Here is a 22,217-nt window from a genome sequence, read left to right on the forward strand (position 1 = left end):
CAATTTCTGCTCTTATTTCATCCAATTTCTTGTCCATATTAGATAACTTTTCCAAAATTCTCTCCATCTCTCCAGCAGTTGGTCTCTGACCTTTGCCATTAAGGAAAAAAAATACAAAATCCTCAGGCAGGCACAGTATCCTTGTAATTTCCTCCGGATCCACCAGGGGCACTCACAGGAGCAACGAGTCCAGAGTACAGTTAGTCAACCAGGAAGCCGAAGGAAGTGATGTCATCAAAATTCTCATAGTGAAGGCGGAAGCTGGACGCCACCACTGTTCCCCAGAAGGAGGGGGGGCCTCAAACCTTCCCTCCTAAATTTCTCCATCACCTCTTCTCTCCAGAGCTCCACAAAACCGGTAATCTTCTTATTTTAAGTTCTCCTCTCTCCAGAATAACTCGTGCTCCTTCCCACCGCCGGGAGAAAAACCCCGCACTCCGGAGCACTCCACTCACGTTTACCGATATTCCCTTCCCTTCTCCTCCTCAATTCTTCTCCGTTCCCTGCTCACCACCAGGCTGCTGCAGTTATAAATCCAATGCCCCGGTGTCACCGGGCACAGCGGCCCAGGCGACGACCAAAATAATGGCCGCGGCCTGTGGCCTCCAAACCCCGCCAAGCCTAGGACGCACCAGCATCGGTCCCCACAGTCCTGTATGTCGGCTGGGAGACCCCTGGCGAGCCGTCCGTGCGGCAGGTGTCCTTTTCGGAACACCTGGCCCCTGAGGGCCTCGGCGGCGGCCGGATTCGGGCGCTGGAGGCAGGAGAAGCCTTCCAGACGTCCGTTGCCGCTGGACACCGGAAGTCGTCTCCTCTGGAGGGACACTTTTCAGGAAACTATTGTGAACAATAATTTTGAATTTGGTGATGGCACATGTCACCATTTTCTTTTCACCCTGTTTTGCCTGTCTGGTGTGTGTGTGTGTGTGTTTTAAAGTCAAGATGACTGCTATCACTGATCAATCAAACCCTGAGCCTTTATTCATATGCAGTGGGGTGGGCTTCATTTAATCAGTTGTGGCTGACATCTTGACTTTTTCACCTGCCCAAAGCCACTTTTCTTTTCTTTTTTTTAGTTTCTGGAAATAAATATTGCCTGTCTTATTTTTCGGCTTTAGAGTTTGTGCTACACTTTGGTTTCAGGATTTGGTGGACTAAAGTCTAAAATATCAGGAAAATAGAATGGGAGGAAATGGCAGTTTGGACTGAAATAAAATTGAAAATATTAAAATGAACATTAAAAAAAGATCAGCAGTGCCTCAATTGAAGAAAAGCTTCTGAGAAGTGGAGAAACTGAAATAAAGATCTGAGATAAGAAACATGATGGATTTTTCTAAACTTTGTCTGTGAAAAGATGGTGTCAGGCAGACAGAGATAATGTTTTTTCAGAGCCTCTTGCCATAGTCTTCCTCATATAGTCTGGTCTGGCAAAAGCATCAAATGACAACAGTAGAGGTAGATGGATGCTGTTTTGGGCCAGCAGAAATGGAAATGAACTAGTAAAGCATCCGCTTTCTGAATCCTTTTCAGATTCAGACTTGAGTCTTCCAAGGAGTGAAAGAAATTACATGAATACTTCAGTTTGAAGGACATGAATTTCTTAAAAAGATAATTTAGCCCATATAAATTAGTCTTGCTTCATAGGCCAGAATTTTAATTTCATTTTGACCAATTATGTTTCTTAAACCCAGCTTTAAATCATATCCATCCCACTTTTGCTATCTTATATTTTCCTGCAAGATAATCGTAGTGCTGGTTTGAAAGACTGGGATTAGCAACTGAGTTTTACAGGCTCTTTGTTTAAAGTTTATAAACCAAAACCATAAAAAACCAACTGGCACAAAGGATTACAAAGGTGAGGTGCCTTCTGATAATTCTCACCATGATCCTTATTTTCAAATATTGTTTAAACAATATCCCTGAGAATTTTTAAAGCCGTTTAGCCTTTGAATGACAAACCTGGGACCAAATTCAGCTCTTCCTTTCAGAAGTAAACAATGATTTACCACAAGGCAGAATCCTTCACTCTGGCATTCTCTTTGTTTGAAATGCTTGTGTTTAACCTGTAAACATGACAAAAACAGCCAACACTGTGGTAATTCTCCATGCTCTTTTGCTGGGAGTGTAATTTACAAAATATGTTATTTTGGCTGATGAGAGGTAGCAGCTGTACTACAACTCTGGAGGCCTTTGATAGGTGTGTTGGCCTGCAATTTACTTTACTACTATCCAGGATGCTAGGAGACCTGTGATAGGGGAAAATTGAAGTAAAGTGACTACCACTGTTACCACCAATTTTTATTTTATTTTACTTTATTATGACTTTATATTATTTTTATTTTATTTTCATTATCACCTTAATCCTTTAGTATTTCAAATTCTTTTTAGTGTCCATGGTAAGCAAAATATACTATATGTATTTCCTTAAATGCATATCTGCATGTTTATTTCTCTCATGAAAATAACTAGATTATTGTAGTAATAACAGCAGCTCCAGGAATTTCAATATTAGGTTCTGATAGAAGAGAGATTAAACATTTTACTCTCAGATTCAATCTCTAGCAGGCTTCAGTGAAGGTGCTGAGCATATTAGAATAAAATGAGCAGCATTTAAAAAGGAAGTTAGTGGGTAATGAGATGGATTGCTTAATACCTTATCCATTTTGGAGTGGATTAAAAAAATACAATGAGGAAAATTCTGAAGATTTCTTTGGATTAGCAATGAATAGAAAATAAAATGGCCTAATTAAGGCAAAGTATTTAATCTGTTTTATTGCAGGACAAAAGATCCTTTATCATTATCCATCTTAATTTTGCCCCAGTCTTGTTTCCTCTCTCACTGAAAAAGTCAAGCCAAGAAAACTCAGGACTGGTTGCCTATTAAATTGCCTGATGCTGGCAATCTTTGAACTGATTCCAACACCAACTATTGTGTTCTTCATCTGGGTGGGGATTGAATCTCTTTAGTGGCAGTTGATGCCATAAAAACTGTGCTGAGTAATCATAAGTCTGTGGCCTATTTCATAAACCATTCTAAATCATAATACAGCATAATGCACAATCACTGGGCAAGCTGTCAAAAGATTAATGTGTCATCATTTTTTTTCTACTTTAAGGCAGGAACTTTGCATTGCCTTTTCCATTATCAGAAAAATAATAAGTTGTATTCCCACTAAGTCTGGGGGAAACCTAGTTAGGTCTACTTAAATATCACCTTCATTCAGTAATGAACAGCTTGTAGTAATAAACTACAAAAGCTCTACTTGGAGGGATACCAACCATCTGTGGACAATGATTTTGCTCTGGACTTAGCTGCATTTGCTGCTCTAATGAACGTGCAGTTTAGGAGTTGTCCTGTATCCCAAATAATAGCTGCAGCTAACAGGGCCTTTTATTAACTCAAAAACCATACTCTAGAAAAGTTCATTTCTATGATCCAGTTATTGTGATACTTATCTGGATCATCTCCTGTCTGTGTATATTATTATCATGGTCTCGGTTTGACATTTGTTGAAGATTTCAGCTAAGAAAGCAGTATTTTTAGTACTTAAAAGACCTACTCGAGCAGGGGTGTCAAACACACATTGTAATGGCGGCATCGCATGACGTATCGAGACTTTCCCCTTTGCTAAACCGAGCAGGAGCATGGGCAGCACATAATGCATCCGGCCTGCAAATCAGGAGTTTGATAGCCCTGTACTTGAGGCTACAATGTTTGAGATCTGACCCTACTTGGTTAAAGCAGGAAGCAATCTTCCTGCCAACAGCTTCCATATTAAGAGACATCTCCGCCCTGGCCTTAAATCTGGAAATATTTTCAGAATTGATTATATTCCAGATTCTGGGGTGGTTAAGAGCTGACTGCTTAGTTGCTATTCGTTGGTAGTTGTTTTATTTGTTCTTGACGTGTTCACATTTTGCTTTCCTATGTTCCTTTGCTCCACTTTCTACACATTGCTATACAATCGCAATTGCTTGCGATTGTACAGATTTTGGAAAACAGTATCTTCAGAGATTGTTGGGGAAAGGTAAGGGTTGAACTCTGCCCCTCTGAAATTAAACAAGAATATTTCATCCATCAATGGTGTATGCTTTGTAAGGAATGAAAGAAACTGATACATACCAATAGCTCATGTCCATAATTCCACTAGTCAGTTGTGAATTCAGACAATTATTCATTTTAAGAACAAGCTACAGAAAATGGACACTTGATATCTACATTTCAGAGAGAAAATAATAAATGTACTGTATCTGCTTTCTGGTTAAGCATCACAATCAACATTTATTAAACATTGGTTGTGCCAATGAGCTTGGCAGATGAGAAGGTAAATTGTAAAGATGTGACCATCACTTTATTAGAGCACTCCCATTGATATCAGCAAGCAAACTCTACTAGTTCTAGTCAAATTGTTCTAATAAATCTTAAACCCTTTAAATATCCAGTGAGTTCATCTTATTGACCCAGGAAATCATTTACATTAGTTTGTCTTCTGGCGAAATGACATTGGTGAAGTTAGTGTTTTCTCACATGCCTATTTTCTCAACAAACAACATTGTAGTTTGTGTTGACAAAATTTTACTCCAGAAATTAGTAAAAAAAATGGCATTTTTCCACTGAAGCCAAGACTTGGTGGAAATTAGGATGGGTAACATAAAAGTAAACATTTAATGCCACTATACATTTATATCTTTTAAACATGACAGCATATTTCACACCTCATATACCACAAAAGGTAAGAGCCTTTGTAAGTCAGCAAACTGTAAATTTTACATTTTAATGGTAAAAGGCTTAACATATTCCATCAATATGCTTCCAGATGATGTCTTTGTCTTTTTCTTTTCCACTCTTGTCCTACTGCTTGTAGTGTTTCTTTCTGGTCCAATAAAGCTGAGCTGTTTTAGGACAATATTGAATTGTGTGTCTGTCTTGTAGTGGAGCTTTTCATGACTGACTCAGTAGAAGCGTTTTGCCCAAGGCAAAGGACACTTTCCAATCTTACGTGACTTTATTGTATCACTCACTATGAAAAAGAACATTGCCACAGACAGAACGCAATGGACTCAGCAAAAGTACACATTAATGCATAGTACTTAGATAAGCATTTCCAATCATGATGGGTAAATAAATTATAAAATACAAGCAAGTCTATAAAGCAAGAACATCCTGAGTTTACAAATAAATTATGTCCTTCATAACGTCAAATAGATGATGGATGTCAGATAGCAGTTTCAGCAGGGAAAATTGGGGATTAATTAAAATGTAGAAAAAGTAGTATCTATATATGCGCAAAATCTCCAGGTAATTGTTTTATTCATATATCCATTCACACATATATTATACAATATATAAGGTAACTAAGTCCATATAGAGAGTATATGTAATATAGATATTGCTGAAACTGCTTTTAAGCACCATTTTTATTACCATCGTTTTATAATAAATGCTCTATGAGTAGGACCACTCAAAGTTTTATAGAATACATTTATCTTCCCTTAAGGAAACTTAAAAGGTTAATTTAAATGAGTATCACTTAGTATTTCATCTGGAAATATTGAATTTAAAAAAAAACCCTTCAGGACTAAGGAATTATTACTTCATATAGTGTGTCCTTCAATTTCGGAATTTAGTGTTGGTGAACTTGGATGGCTGGATAAATTCTTAGAGGACAAACTTATCAATGGTTAGTTTTCATGCAGCTACATTATCACCCCTATTAATGGATATTTCCTTCATGTTCTTGTGGTGCCATTGTAACAGTAGACTTCATGCTCTGATCCATCATTGCTTTTAGAGTCTAACCCAACAAATTTTTTGCACTATATTGGACTTTGATCAAACTGAAAACTAAATTTGAATATAATTTCCAACATACGGTGTACAATATATGCAAATGAATTACTACCGTATTTTTCAGAGTATAAGACACACTTTTTTCCTTCCTAAAAGAGGCTGAAAATTTGAGTGCGTCTTATACTCTGAATGTAGCTTTTTCGAAGCTATTTTTCAGCCCTACGGAGGTGCTAGTGAGTGAAGCCATCTCCATGCTTTTTTCAGTGAAGCGATCATGCTTTGCCTGCTCCCTCCAACTCTCAGCTGTGAAGCTTTTTTTTTCAGCCCTAACGAAGCGCTAGCGAGTGAAGCACTTTCCCTGCTCCCTCCGACTTTTCAGCCCTAACAAGGCGCTAGCGAGTGAAGCGATCTCCGTGGTTTGCCTGCTTTTCTCATTGCTTCTCTCCCCAAAGATCAGTTGTGATTTAGAAGCTGTTTTTTATCCCCAAGCAGGGGATAAAAAACAGCAAACTAATGTGCTGAAGCTGACCAGACTAAGGAGCTAGCCAGATGAATGAATACCTGGTAGGCAGATTTTTTTTTTCTATTTTCCTCCCCAAAAACTAAGCTATGTCTCCAGTGCATCTTATACTCCGAAAAATATGGTATTTCCCAATAATATCGATTCTGGATAGCAACATCCTTTGAGAAACCTACAACAGTTACTTACTTGGTTTGAGACAACTGCTTTGTGATGGGGAAAAAAATCTGAAACTAATTTAGAATGATCACTCAAACCATTGAGAGTATGATTATCTGATAAAAAGAAAAGGGAAAAAAAGACACACACAGAATAGGAATTTCATAAATGTTAAGCAGATGTTGAACATGGAATTTAGTTACTCAGTATGATGGACCAATTAACATTCAGAAATCCTTGTGTGAACCAAAAACCAGTCAGAATTTTTTGGGATTATAGAATGCCATGTGAAGTAAACAGATAACGTAAGTTGAAACTTTATGTGTGGTAATGAATTGCTATCTTGTCTATTTGACTAATGGTTTACATTTTGGCTAGGACAATAATAAAGGCAACAGATGTCATTTTAGATGCCAGTTATATATCCATGTTCCATCAGAAATGATATACACAATGAAAGCATTGTGCTTTCACATATTAATGGCAAGACATCCGTGATGTTATAGTCTTATCCTCACATAGGCTAATAGTGGGGCAGGAGATAAGAAGATGGATTATAAAAAACCCTGATTCATGTTTTGTTTCAGTCCCAAAAGTTTTTATATACATGGCCATCCATTAAAACTGGAGACCTGGAATGAATGTTAACTTAGCAATATTCAAATTATTTTCTCATCAATTTATGGATGCTATCTCTTTTGAAGGATAACATGAAACAAATATACTAGCTTGACTTTATAATCTGAAGCATAAACATGTTTTTAAGTATGGTTTCTATAAAATGCAGCATAAATAAGCAGTTTATTCAGATAAAAGGTTTTATTGATGGGTTTGTGATGAGCTTTGTTAGTTAAGTTCTAATGCTTGTGAATAACTGTGCCAACTCAAACACATAAATACACTTTGTTATTTTTGAATGTCCAGTTATTTTTACCCACACACACTCTCTCTCTATTAGGTACAGTATCGTATCTGTTTTCCCATGATACAGCTTGGAAATACAATTCAGGAAAATTGAAAAACTGGCTAGAATGCATAGCAAGTAAGAAAAAGTGTGCTAATGTATACTGTTGTTTCTGAGCCTCATGTGGATCAGTATTTTCACTCTTCCTCATCAAACTGCCACTTAGGACCAGCTGAATTTTGCCTCCAGGAGAAAATAGGTCATAGGAGGAACAATTCAGGTTTGACAGAATTAAGTTCTATCTCTCCCAGCATCACAGCCCAAAAATAGATTGAAGAGATGAAGAGCTATAGCTTTTTTAAAAAGCACCCAAACTGTACATCTCTTATGTTAGTTTAGTTTAGCTGTAAGAGTCATACTGAAGTATACATGTGGATGTATAGTCAAGTCACTTTTTTAGTTCCTAATTCATTAAATCACACTCACAGAGACCGTGTGAATGTATTATAGATTAACTTCCACACTAAATAATGACCAAATTGAACTACTTTAAATGCTGAGTAGCCTTGCAACTGTTTTGTTTCATGTTGTACTAACAACCCATCTGGTTTTATTTATTTTTCTGGAACTTTAAAGAAACTTGGGGAAAAAATGCAAAAGAAAGGCAAGAGAGCAGATTTCAAAGAAAAATAATTCAATTATCTGAAAACATGAGCATAGACACTATATATGCTTTTTCCATTTCCCCCCCCAAATTGTAATTGATAGCCAATGAAAGAGCTATTCAAACTCTAAGCCTAGATTGAGAGCAAATTTAGCTAGATGTTTATCACACTTTTACCATCAAGTCAGGAACTAACATGTTCTTCTTCTATATCAGGAGAATATGGATAACTGAAATCTTGTATGAGAAATTTTGAGTAGAAAAGTGAACAACAGAAGTAGTAGTCAAGTAGAAATACAAGTATATAGCAATGGCTAGAAAAGTCACATCCATCAATGTATCTTCCTTTTTATAACAAGTCCCCCAAAAGGGTGATCTTTATTTATTAATTTAATAATTAACCTTGTTAATCATACTGAGATTTATTTAAATCTTATAAGCATCTACTCAAATACATTATTATGATATGTCATAGAAACAATGTTGTTGTTATTCCCCCATAAATAAAAGTTAAAACAATGCAGACAGTGAAGTGCAGAGCAAATTATAAAGATCAACAGTTTCTCCGGGAATGGTCTCTTGAAGACATTCTATGCAGCTCTTTGCTATTCCCAGTAGGTTGTTAGAAGATTTTAGCATTTTATAAAATGATTTTGTGATCAAGTAGGACAATAATATTTCAGATTAATCAGTGCATGCGATGCTCGAAGAATTAGAGCACTACTTATGGAAATTTGTTCATTGGGCAGAGCTGGAAGGAGGTATATATGCAAATAATGCTGTGAAAATGACATTGCATGCAGCTATTATTAATTTACCTACTGAACTTGCTGCTCTTCTTCCGACTCCTCTCTTTTTCTTTTTTGGATTAATTTATTAAAAGAAGTTTTTATTTTGTAAAACAATACACATTTAAAAGACAAAAGAAAGAAAAGAAAATTGATCGGTAAATAGGAAAGTAATGAAAAAAGACAAAAAAGCAAGACAGAAGAAAGAAAGAAAAAGATAGGTAGTCCTCAATTTACAACAGTTTGTTTGGTGACCGTTTGAAGTTATAATGGCACTGAAAAAAGCGATTTATGACCATTTTTCACACTTAGGACTGTTGCAGCATCCCCATGGTCATGTGATTTACATTTGGGTGCTTGACAATCGTTCGGATGCTTGACAATCATCATATTTATGATGATTGCACAGATTCCTGGGGTCACGTGATCATCTTTTGCGACCTCCTGACAAGCAAAGTCAACAGAGAAGCCAGATTCACTTAACAAAGGCAGCAAGAAAAGTCATAAAATGAGGCAAAACTCACTTAACAAATTTCTCACTTAACAACCTAAACTCTGGGCTCAATTATGGCCATAAGTGGAGGACTACCTGTACAGGGGTGGCTTCCAATCTTTATAGCAGTTATAAATGCATTTCTATTTTATCCACTCTTTTTCTCTCTGAGGTTACATTGTGGCTCTCTTTTTTTCATATTCTGCCATTTCCAATCATCAAACCCATCAATCAAACATTCATTTTTTTTTCAGTTTTCAGCAAAAAGTCCATAAAGGGATTCCCGTCACTAAGAAAAATTTGCATTTTCCCTTATCAAACAAGTCATTTTTCCCACCTCTTCAAAGTCTGTCCTCTTTGCCAACTATTCCTCCATGGAGGGTTTTTCAAAGTATTTTCATTTTTCTGCATTTAATGATCTTAAATGCTAGGAAGTTGATTTAATAATCAACTTCCGACTTCTCTGAGAACCATTCCATTCCACAGAGAGATGGCCATGCAGGACATTAGGAATAAAGCCAAAGGCAAGTACAAATTAAAGCATGCACCCTCTTAAACAGCAGTTTTTAATTTTGAGTCTTAATTAAGTTTGGTAGTCTTAGTAAAGACCAGTAAAAATTCTCTATAATATATCATGGGGGTATTCATAATATCACTAAAAACCAATTTATTCAACTATGGCTACAACTGTCTATCCTAAGCTTACTTGAAAGCCTTGTTGAATATATTGGACTGTAATTCTGAGTAAAACTGGTTAGGATTCCACTGCTCAGTTTTCCCTGCCAAGGCTCTAGTTATTTAGAGCAGGGATCTCCAACCTTGGGAATTTTAAGCCTGGTGGACTTCAAAGCAAAGCTGGCTGGGGAATTCTGGGAGTTGAAGTCCACCAGGCTTAAAGTTGCCAAGGTTGGAGACCCCTGATTTAGAGTATAGGATTGGTCTGCACAAATCTAAACCATTTTTCCTTTTAATTTAGGCAACTGCATACATACACAGACAGCTTTGTGTATGAGCAGATCAATCTGTTCCATAGGCAACATGAATCTGATTAACTTTTAATACAGCAGAAGACAGTAAAGTGTGATCTCATTTAATACTGCCAGAAGTTTCATTTTATTCCTAGCATTAATTTGTTTTAAAAAAAAAGGAAGAAAAAAAATCCGAGTTCTTGTGATAGTGGTAGCAACGGTGATGAGGTGTCTATATTTTCATTTTAGTCCTTTGAAAAGTATAGTGAAACTTAACCATGAGGTGGAATGTTCTGATCCCAATAGGACTTCACATGTCAGAAGCAATCTTTTATATCCATATTCCTAAAAAAATGGGGTATCTAGCTTGCCAGAAGGAGTTGGGGAAACAATTCCCCGAACACTGATTTCCTTTATTTTAAATAGTAGAATCTCCTAGATTTAGAAAAAGAGAGAAAGAGATCAGGGTAAGGACTTTTTTTCTTAACCCTAACCTTTCTGCTGCCATGAAAAATTCATATTTTCTTTCTAAGGACTATGGATTGAAGCCTTGGTGTGTGCCGATTTTTTGCTTCTAAACATAAGTAGAACCTTATCAGATGAGATCAAAGCTCTACTATGTCTAGCCAGCTATATCTCCTACTGCCCAATTAGAGGTATCAAGGAAGCCTACAAGCAGGATATCAAGACAAAAATATATTGTACTGTGGCAATTTATATATGCTACATAACCTACATTGTTAACCAAGTACTTTTGTTCTTGACTTTTAATTCATTTGTAATTAACCTTTTTTGTACATATTTTATTCTATTTATGCATATAGCACATATGAAGATGCATAAAATGAAGTGTTTTCTAACACTTTCTATCAGTCAGATGGTCTTTAACCTTAATAAAAACAATGTAGAAAAGAAAGAACCCCAAAGCAAATTAATTGACTTGGAGATAAGAATGAAACAAATTTGAGTAAAATTCTTATTTTAGATAAGAAAAATGAAAATTTACCATACCTGATATGTATTTGTATAAACCATTTTTGACTAATAAAAACTTTTTGAACATAAAAAAGAATGAAACAAATTAAAACAAGAGGTTTGTGATTTAACTGGATAACTCTATCAACTTTCATTCTGTATTTTACTTTTCACAATGCACTTTTGAATAGCTTTTGTATTCTGACTCAGCTGGATAAATAGCATTAAGCAATTTATCATTTCTGTTGCATGGATAAGCAAAGATCAGCACACAGATAGGGCACAGAATCAATAATTTTAATTCTAATGCAAATAGTTTTAGCCTTTCTATGGAATGGTTATGAATGCTTGCAGTTTTCAGTATTTTTATCTGATTAGACAAAATCTAGAATTATAAAAATTCCTTTGAGCAACAACTTTACAAGATTTTTCCCTCTTTTCTTTCCTTTTCAGCAAAATTGTTCTGTTATTGGAGCCTTCCCTAATTGAGAACAAATTAGGTGTCTGTAGAGTTGGGGAAAAACATTAGGAGATGATAATATTTGTAAGCATACAAAGGTTTCTGAGCTGGCTGAACAGATTTACCAATTAAATTCTTGTGCTCATAAACATGACTGGAGTCACAAGTTATCTCAACTTGAACTTGAGGAAATACTTTGACTACATGACCCTCCCTAGGCCCTCCCAATCCAACTCTGATGATTCAATGATTGTAATGTTAGGAAAAGTTAGTACAACGATGGCGAATCTTTTCAGCACTGACTGCCCAAGCCAGAACAGGCGTGCATGCCCACATGCCGGAAACTCAAAGACCAGCTAGTCTTTGGCTTTCAGCATGCGCATCAGCCAGTTGATCTTCATGCGCGCCGGAGCACAAGCAACCTGAAGACCAGCTGGCTGGCACTCACATGGCTGTTTTTGGCAGATTTTCGGGCCATTTTCCAGCAGTATTTCAGACCAAAAACAGCCCAGAAAATGGCCCGAAAATGGCCTGCTTTTTGGCTATTTTTAGGCCGTTTTCCGGCGCTTCGGCACCCACGAAGACCAGCTGACTGGTACACATATGCAGGCTGGAAACCAGAAGTGTAGATGGCAATGGTGCGTGTGTAGATGGCGAGGGCTCTGTTGCCACCTCTGGCAAGCGTGCCATAGGTTCACCATCACGGAGTTAGTATATTCGGTTAAATCGTAACACAATAGGAGTGTTGACTGACTATGCATAACAATGTATTTATTTCCAAAGGAGAACATATTACAAAACCATGTGATACCCTATTTTCTTAGTGCCAACTGAAATCTTATCATGTTGTATTTTTTGTATTATCATTTTTGTTTTTACTAAACACTGGGAAACCTCTATTACATCATACATCTGTGGGATTAATCCCGAAGTTTTAACTTCTTTTCTCCCCCCCCCCTTTGAGTGGTCTTACTCTGCTCTTGAACAACAAAAGACAGTTAACATTTATTTATATGCTGTATCGGATAAGAAATATCTCTACAAACACAAGTTACGTAGAAACAGCAAGTCAGAAATAGAATAAAACACCAAGTGAAAATAACAGGCTGTAAATACATTTCAAAAAATGTGATCTGATTTTTTTGTCTTTTTCTTTTTGTCGACTAGCACCATCTGTACAAGAAGTATGAACATAAATGTTTGGATAATAAAGATTTGCAAGGCACTTCAGACAGTTTCCCCATGTATTTTTACTATACCGAGGCTCTCAGCAACTCCCTACACCTGCTTCTTCCTCCCTCCTCAGTTATTGATGGGGCGGGGTAAATCACTTCTGCAGAGGTTCCTATGTACAAACATGTCCTCAAGATTTCTCAAAGTGCTCTTTCAGGCTTGAAGAATCCACATCCTTGTTTTCAGCGTCTTTGCTTTCCAACATATATTCAGCATCATTAAAAAAAATCCATCTTCTCGCACATAGTCAAAGCATGGCACCAACCTTCATCCTCATTCTGGGTCTTTGGGATATAAGTTCAAAAAGAAGGAAAGGGGTGTCTGGCAGTAGTCCAAAAGATTCTTGAGGTTAATTTTTCATCGACGTCTGGAAGAGATGTCAAAGCAGGTGATCATCATGAGGTGGGCCTTGCAATAATTGACACGATTCTCTAACCGCTCAGTCACACATTCAAGAGCCTCCAGGTACTCCAGGGAATCCAAGTCAAAAACATGTTCCAGATCAACTGTAAGAAAGGAAATAAAAACTGGTGGAGAAACAAGACTAACCCAATTACTGTCAGAGAGGAAAATGCAAGCTCTATCTTGCAATTTGAATGATTTATATTCATATATGGATCTGCAACATTCAACATTCAATGAATGTACTCAACATTCATGAGTACAAGAATCTATTCACTGCTACTATTAAAAAAGTATACAAAAAATACCAAAATTCATGTTACTATTTGCATAGGGCAACTTTGCAAGCCATTGAATTATCCACTTGTATTTCTAATTTTCACTGGCTGGATTGCAAACAGCTATACCCGGTAAAATAAAATCATTCCATTTAAAAAAAACAACCCCCCAAAATGGCCTTTTTAGGTTGTTTACTTTGAATGAGCTTTCATGCGTTAGCATTCCTATCACCAGATGTTTTCAGTCAGTCATCTCTAACCTGGTGTCCTCTAGATGGCACTTGAAATTGAATACATGTGGAAGAAAACAGGCTGAAGAAGGCTATCAAAATTGTTATCCACAGTTTGTGAGGTAGAAAAGTTGTGGAAGATTAAAAATAGAAAGTGACATTTGTAGCCAAAGGCAAAATGCGTATAAGATTCAAAGAAGCAATACATTCAAAACAATAGTTATTATATTCATGTTTTATATTGATCTGTACTGTATTTATATATTAAATTTGTATACTACAAATACTACCTGGAAGCATAAGGCAGCAGACACAGCACTGTTTTCTATTGTTCACAAAATAGCTGGACTGCTCATTGTTCATGAATGATTATTAAATGAGAGTGAAGAAATTAAGTAAGGTACCACAAAGTTTAGTTCTGAGGTCCCTACTTGTCAACAATTGTATTAACGGATGAAGAAGCAAATGGAAAGCTATCTAATTTGTGGCTGACATAAAATTAGATCGATTTGCTAATAATCTTAAAAGACAGAAATAAAATTGAAAATTATTTTGGCTCAGGGTAATCAGATGTAATTTAAAAGAGCCAAATGCAAAGTTCTTCATTTAGGAAACAAAAGATCAACCAGACTAGAAACCAGAACATTGTGAGATTTACTCTTTATAGGCATGAAAGCTAGCTTGGTGACTTTAGTCCGGTCACTCTTTCTCAGCCTCACAGAGTTGTTAGTACAGAGAAAATAGAGGAGGGAATATTAGGTATGTTCCCTGTCTTGGGTTACTTATAAAATAATAATACAGGAGGGATAAAAATAAATACATTAAAAATAATTAAGTGCTGGTTGGATGACTGCAGTCACTCAGAGTTGGGTTGCTACTGGTTTGCACTGGTTCTCCTGAACCAGATGTTAATTTTCTGAGAGCTAGGTGAACGGGTTGTTAGAAGAAATCTTCTCCCATTTTACAGGGCTAATCCTGCAAGGGAGGCAGGAAGGAAACATTCTAGTATGCCTATATTCCTAGCCTAATCCTTATCTTAATTGCCCTGCGGCTGTAAGTGTTTTTAGAAACTGCCTCTGGGTTAAGCTTGTTACATTGTAAGCCTTATGCCCAGACTTTCTGTCTGTAGACTGAGCTTCTCCAGAGTCCCCCCCCCCCCGGAAGTTTTTTGTGGTACTTTTATTTCTGGGGCTCGACTTTCTTAAAGATTGTTAAAGGGTTGTTCATCATCAGCGTCATCATTCATTCATTCATCATCATCACCACCACCACCACCACATTGGTAATATTTTTGAAAAATATCTTGGAATAATAGCTGATTATTATTAGTTAATGGTAAATTCTGGATCAGGGGTGAAATACTACCGGTTCACTCCAGTTCAGGTGAACCAGTAGTGATAAAAACTACCGGTTTGGGCAAACTGGTAGTAAAAAAAAGCTACCGGTTCCTCCAAACCGGTATTTCCGATGATCAGCTGTGCTGCGCAGTTTAGCTCTCCTAGAAAGCAGGAAATCCTTTCTAGCGAAGCTAAATCACGTGGCACAACTGATCCCCCCTTGCTGTTCTACTTACCTTCCCAAGCCTCCTTTTGGGGCACAGTGCGCATGTGCGGTCAGGGAACCGGTAGCAAACCGGTTCATATTTTACCACTGTTCTGGATGCAAAAAATCCAAATGTAATTTTAGGATTAATTTAGATAATGTCATTGACACAATTAGGGGCTTCCACAAAGAAGAGGGGGTCAAATTATTCTCCAAAGCACCGGAGGGCAGGACAAGAAACAATGGTTGGAAACTAATCAAAGAGAGAAGCAATCTGGAATTAAGGAGAAACTTCCTAACAGTGAGGACAATTAACCAATGGAACAGTTTGCCTTCAGAAATTGTGGGCGCTCCATCACTGGAGGTTTTTAAGAAGAGACTAGACAGTCACTTGTCTGAAATGGTATAGGGTCCCCTGCTTGAGCTGGACTAGAAGACCTCCAAGGTCCCTTTCAGCTCTGTTCTATTCTAATTCAACGAACATAAATTTGGGAGATAGTGGCATTCTGTGGTCCTGGCATTCTATGGTCCATGGGGACATGAAGAGTCATACATGACTTAGCGACTGAACGACAATGATTTTAGGATTCACCAATGGATGTACAGTTTTCAAATTTTAGGAAATAAATATTTATTTGTTAAATTTTAAATGTAATCGTTTCCCTTTATTTTGCTTCAATTCACCCCACTTGAAGTACTATGCCTAATTCTAGTTATTACATTTCAGGAAAGATTTGGAAAAACTGGAAAAACTTCTGAAAAAGACTATGAGGATGATAAGGGGACTAGAAACTAAGTTCTATGAAGATTGAACATGCTCAGTATAACTAGCACACTTATTCCAGAATGTAGAACATAAATAATAGATTTAAGTTATTGGAAGGCAGGTTTCAATTCAATTAAAAAAAAACAACCCTCACAAATAAAAGCAGTTTAGAGTGGAACCAATTATTTGGAAAGGTTCCAGACTTCCCTTTCATAGTTACATTCATGCAGAGGTAAGATACTTATCTGTCAAGAATGCTAATGTTCAGTTTCTTAAGCTAAGCAAGGGTTGGACTCAATAGCTGAAGTAGCCTTTCCAACTCTTATGATCTCTATTCTTTCCTGACTATATATAAAGGATCAAATGTCTTTCTGATTAATAAGATATTTGAGCAATGGTTAAATTTGCCTTATAATATTATTTAATAGCGGAAGAGCAAAATTATTATGTAACGTGTATGTCTGCGTGAACTGAGGGCAGAAGAGGAAAAGAAACCTCATTTTCAGAAGCTGTGGACTGAGACGCCTTTGCGTTAATCTGGTAATGGCAATATTTCTCACTTCTCCGATTCAGCTTTTGAACAAATACGCCCACTTGCTTCCAATGTCACAGTTTAATGGGAATTATGTGGGAACCATAATAGAATCACAGACAATCCAAACCTGCTTGAGGTCAAATATAATTTCAAGATTGAAATTTTACTTGCTTAAAAAAGAGTAGTGGCGAAGCTGAAATTCCAGTAAAATGTCTTTGCAATGAATTAACCAAGGAGGCATAAAACCTTACATTCACTGAGCCATTTATTGGGATCCAGCATCAGATACTGTTTGGTCACTTCCAGCTCTCTCATTAACCACTCGTACTTGGCCTTGACCTCTGCAATTCGCTGCTGCCGATGCTCCAAGATTTTTAGCTTAGCGTTGTAGCAAATCACCTCCTACCCAGTAAGACATATGAGAAGAAAGAAAAAAAAAAGGAAAGGGTAAAGATGAGACAAAAACATTTCTCCAGTACAATTATTTCTCATTTGGTAGGAATCAGAGGCATGATTAAGTTAAATCATGGGGAAACAGTTACACAAATAAAGCTTGGACATTTAAGAGATGGTGAGTAATAATGTTACTGGAGTTGTTATCACATTAAATCTAAATTTCCTCCCAAATGGATTTTTAAAAAATTTTTAAATTTCATTTTATTTTCATTTTTATTTCACATCCTAAAGCTTATTACATTTCTGCAAAGAAGAAGGTTCATTATCAAGGTTACAATTCCAAGAGTGAAAGCAGAAGTTAAGACGAAATGTATTATTCTCACTACCATAGTTCCTGGGAAAGGGGGCATTTGTAAGAACAAATTACAAGGGAAAACACTCAATTTCCTTTTAACCTGAATGGATCTGAAACTAGGAATGAGTCACTAGAGCAAAAAATGATCTTTCCGGACTACTCCCCATAAATAACAGCCCTCCATTCATTATCTTTGACAAGTGATCAGGACTAAGGATGTGTCACCATGCCATCCACTATAGATGTTATAGGTGCATTACAATATTTGGTTTTAAGAATTGGAAAACAAAACCCTTATCCAATTTATATTACTTAGTTGGCATTCTTCAGAGACATATATAGTCCAAAAGGGATGGTATATATACTGAAAGCTTTTGAATCAGAGTTTCCTTCAACACAAACACAATGCATTCTTCCTTAGCAGGACTTTCATTGAAGACAGCAACTCTGTGGACCCATCATTCTTATTTTGATGAATGTAAATCTGATTCTGTGGATACTGTTTCTTTGTGTTTGTAGACGTGAGCATGGACTTGTGGATCAAATGAAGGTGTGAGTACAGGTAGTCCTTGACTTAGGAGCATTCATTTAACAACTCTTCAAAGTTATGATGGCCCTGAAAAAAGTAACTTATGACTGGTTTTCACTGCAGCATCCCCATGGTCGTGTGATTTAAAATTTGGGCTCTTGGCAACCGGCATGTATTTAAAATGGTTGCAGTGTCCTGGAGTCTTGTGATTGCCATTTGTGACCTTTCCAACAATCAAAATCAGTGGGGGAAGCTGGATTCACTTAATTACTAAAAAGTCATAAATATAACAATCACATCGCTTAAGTGACAGAAGTTCCAGTTCCAATCGTGATCATAAATTGAGGGCTACCTGTATAGTTACTGAGGCGAAGTCAGAAGTCATTATTTCCTGCAGCATACCACAATTTTTTAAAAAAATGTTTCTTGTAAGAGGGATCTTTGGTATTTTATGACTGGATTTGACTGCAAAGGTTACATACATATAAATAAATATCCACACCGCTTTCAGAAAGCTTCATGTACGGCCAACAGTAACAAAGTTGGAAGGGACCTTGGAGGTCATCTAGTCCAACCCCCTGCTCACACAGGAGACCTGTACTAGGGATTCGAACCGCCAAACTGCCAAAAACGTTATTGTTCTTAGCAGAATTCCCAGACGTCTCTTAGGAGTTGTTTTTATTGAATATTGTGGGTTCTCTTTGAATTTAGGATTATGCCTACAGTTAGTACAGTACTTCACTGGATATATTTAAAGAGTGTTTTGCAAATTTAACTGAAAGCATCTACAAATAAATATAAATATAATATAAAACCAGTATCTGTGCTTGTTAAAAAAATATTAGTATAGCCTCACATTGTTATCTCCCATGCGCCGTCGCTGGAGCCGTTCCACATCATCGATTTCATAGACTTTGATTTCAAAGGGCTCTCCCATCCCCCTCTGGGCACTTCGCAGAGGTCCATCTACCCAGCGTATGGCTGGACTGGTAGGCTTCCTTATAGGAGATGTAGTGTCAAGTGACAAAGCTGGAATGAGTCTCCGTCTCTGAGAACCTAAACAATATTAAGTTGTAAAGTGTTGTTGTTAATGGACAAGCTTCTAATACTGTTGTATTATACCAATTCCTACCAATAATTCAATATAACATGACAAATCTACAAGCACTTGCATATAATGTACTTACGGGACCGCCTTCTGTTACCGCATGCCTCCCACCGACCCGTACGCTCGCACAGAGAGGGCCTTCTCAGGGTGCCGTCCGCCAGACAATGTCGGCTGGCGGCCCCCAGGGGAAGATCCTTCTCTGTGGGGGCCCCCACTCTCTGGAATGAACTTCCCCCTGGTTTACGTCAAATACCTGACCTTCGGACCTTCCGCCGCGAACTGAAAACATATCTGTTTGTTCGTGCGGGGCTTTCTTAAATTGTTTAGTTTTAAATTTAAACTTCTCTCTGGTTTTAATTGGGTTTTTAGATTCTTAACTATTTCAATTTCGGCCACACTGTATAATAAGTTTTTTAATTTTATTTTAACTGTACATTGTTTCTTTTTATTTTGGCTGTACACCGCCCTGAGTCCTTCGGGAGAAGGGCGGTTTATAAATCTAATAAAATAAATAAATAAATAAATAAATAAATAAATAATCATTGTAACATGACATTTTTCTCTTACAAAATGCTAGTAGTAGGACAACAAAGGAGTACAAAACTACATAGGGAGCCCTCATTTAAAGAACAATTGAGTGGAAGGAAGCACTGCAGATAACTTTTGTCTCAGCTTGTCAATCCAGGTCCGTGAATCCATAAAAGACCAGCAGCAAAAAGGTGGAAGCAGAGTTTTTTAATGAGTAACCATAGCCAGAATGCAGAACAAGTCAAGTTACAGGGTCAAAGTTAGCGCTGAGAGCAGCTGCCTCTCAGCGCTATTTATACATGCTGTTCATCTTAAGCCACCATCCGGTGGCTAAGACACCCCCCCCCCCCATTATCTATTCGTCAGTTTTAAGATTTCCGCCTCCATGGAGCGTCTCTGTCTTCCCTGGCACATGATGCATGACATCATCAGTCAGCCGCTGTCCCTTCATTACAGCTGCTTCCCCGTCCATCGCAGATGCCGCCCTCCACCACCAGAGGTCACTACAGATAGTTTTGGTGGCTTCATCTCCCCCTCGCCCCTCCCTCCCTGAATGTCGAGTCCTGGCCGGGGCTTGACATTTTTTTTGCAAGATGATTGTTCATTTCATAACACTATAGATGAGATTAGATTCCATTTCACTCAATCTCTGAATTTCTTTGAAATATCCAGGGAATCAGGAAATGGGTAGCTTTTTATCTTTTGTTTATTCTACGCAAAAGGAAAAAAAATCAAAGTTACAAAATTATATAGCTCTTATTTATTAAACCAAGCTCATCTTACATATATATTCACATAATGTTATAAAATAAAATCATTAACATTTAAGTGAATTAAAAATGGGGGGGGGGGAAATACACAGTCCAATTTTCTAAGTAGTTCTCCAGATAGAATAGAATTTTTTTTTATTGGCCAAGTGTGATTGGACACACAAGGAATTTGTCTTGGTGCATATGCTCTCAGTGTACATAAAAGAAAAGATACGTTCATCAAGGTACAAGATGGACTCTTAGTAGTAAAATACTTGCTGCTGAGATTTAGAAAAGTGACCTTTTCTGACTGTTGAATACTTGGTAGAGATTGAGTTTCCTTCCAATGTTGCAGTATGCAATTTTTTGCAACTGTAAAAATAAGGTACCGTATATACTCGAATATAAGCCGATCCGAGTATAAGCCGAGGTCCCCAATTTTACCCCAAAAACTGGGGTAAACTGGGGACTCGAGTATAAGCCGAGGGTGGGAAATGAGGCACCTACCGAGTGGGGAAACCTCCTCCTCAGCTGAGAAGGCTGGCGGCCCCCGCCCGCCCTCTCACTGCACCGGCAGGGCTTCCCCGCGCCGTCCGGTAAAATGTGAAAAAAAGAAAAAAAAACAAACTCGAGTATAAGCCGTATATACTCGAATATAAGCCGAGGGGCTTAAAAAAAAAAAAAAACTCGAGTATAAGCCGTATAGACCCGAGTATAAGCCGAGGGGACGTTTTTCAGCACAAAAAACGTGCTGAAAAACTCGGCTTATACTCGAGTATATACGGTATGTATATTTCCATTCTACTCCTCCTAGTTTTCAATCATTCATATACAATTTTAAAGCTAAGCATGAAAACAAAAGTATTTCAGAATCAAGTTAACTAAAAAAAATAGCTTCTGGTCAGCAGCTGACCACCCTTGTTTGATCTTGAAAAAAAGTAGCAGGGCCAGAGCTGGTGACTTTGATGGCAGACTACCAAGAAATACCAAGAATATGAAAACATGAACATGAAAAAATATTCCAGGAAAAGCAGTGGAAACCACTTTTCTCTCTCTTTTTCTCAAAAAAACAAAAAACAAAACAAAACAAAAAAACAACCCTACATAGATGTGTCCATGATGGCACTAGGAAAGAAGCTTAAGTAAAAAAAGATTACTTTTTAGTTAGATAATCTGGACATTATGTTGAACCAATGTTGCATTTTGAGCAGCATATCTCCAACAATGAGTATAAAGCATCAATTATTTCTTTAAAAGGTCCATAGGTTTCCAATACATGTGAAGTAATTGTTCAAAATCTATTATAATTCAACTCTATGGAAAACTATAACAATATCTGTGCTGTTGTGGTTAACATTGCAGTCTACAATCATTCCTCAACTTGATGTCCTTCAAATGTTAATTATGATTACTAAAATTCTTACAGAAACAATTTCACATTGTACACAGAAGAGTTCCAAATACACAGGATAAATAATAAGGATTACAGTAAATTACAGTGTAAATCTTCTCCATGTAATAGATTTAAATGATTTATCTAGTGGTCCTCACTAAATCTTTTGGTGCCGGATATACTTTAAAAAATTGGAAAGTTGAAAGTAACTATCTCAATAAAATAATACATTCTCCAGTGTTAGTATTTATTCTTGTTAATAAGGCCAATAAATGGAAAAAAGTAAATAATGGGGAAAATTAATAATGCCCTGCATTTGACCAATTTAAAACTCAAGCAAAGCCCAAATAAAAATCTAACACGATCAGCTTAAGAAGATTTGATCCACTCATGATGATGGATGAGTTAGTGCCCTTAATACAACTGGAATCTGAATATCTTCATAGATTAC

General features: G+C 37.1%; 1 protein-coding gene across 4 annotated transcripts in view; it reads right to left on the reverse strand.

Annotated features, from left to right (window-relative positions):
• Positions 1-4,326: 4,326 nt before the first annotated feature.
• KIF26B (kinesin family member 26B) overlaps positions 4,327-22,217 on the reverse strand; it is a 361,542-nt gene continuing 343,651 nt past the window's right edge. For all 4 annotated transcript variants that reach the window (XM_058165246.1, XM_058165242.1, XM_058165253.1 and 1 more), the window contains 3 exons: positions 18,845-19,044; positions 16,960-17,110; positions 4,327-13,461 (listed from right to left, as the gene is read on the reverse strand). In XM_058165246.1, coding sequence (XP_058021229.1) covers positions 13,313-13,461; positions 16,960-17,110; positions 18,845-19,044 — 500 coding nt within the window. In that variant the 3' untranslated portion in view covers positions 4,327-13,312. The remainder of the gene's footprint in view (positions 13,462-16,959; positions 17,111-18,844; positions 19,045-22,217) is intronic.

Source organism: Ahaetulla prasina, chromosome 1 (genome assembly GCF_028640845.1).
Source record: "Ahaetulla prasina isolate Xishuangbanna chromosome 1, ASM2864084v1, whole genome shotgun sequence".
Taxonomy (NCBI): Eukaryota; Metazoa; Chordata; class Lepidosauria; order Squamata; family Colubridae; genus Ahaetulla; species Ahaetulla prasina.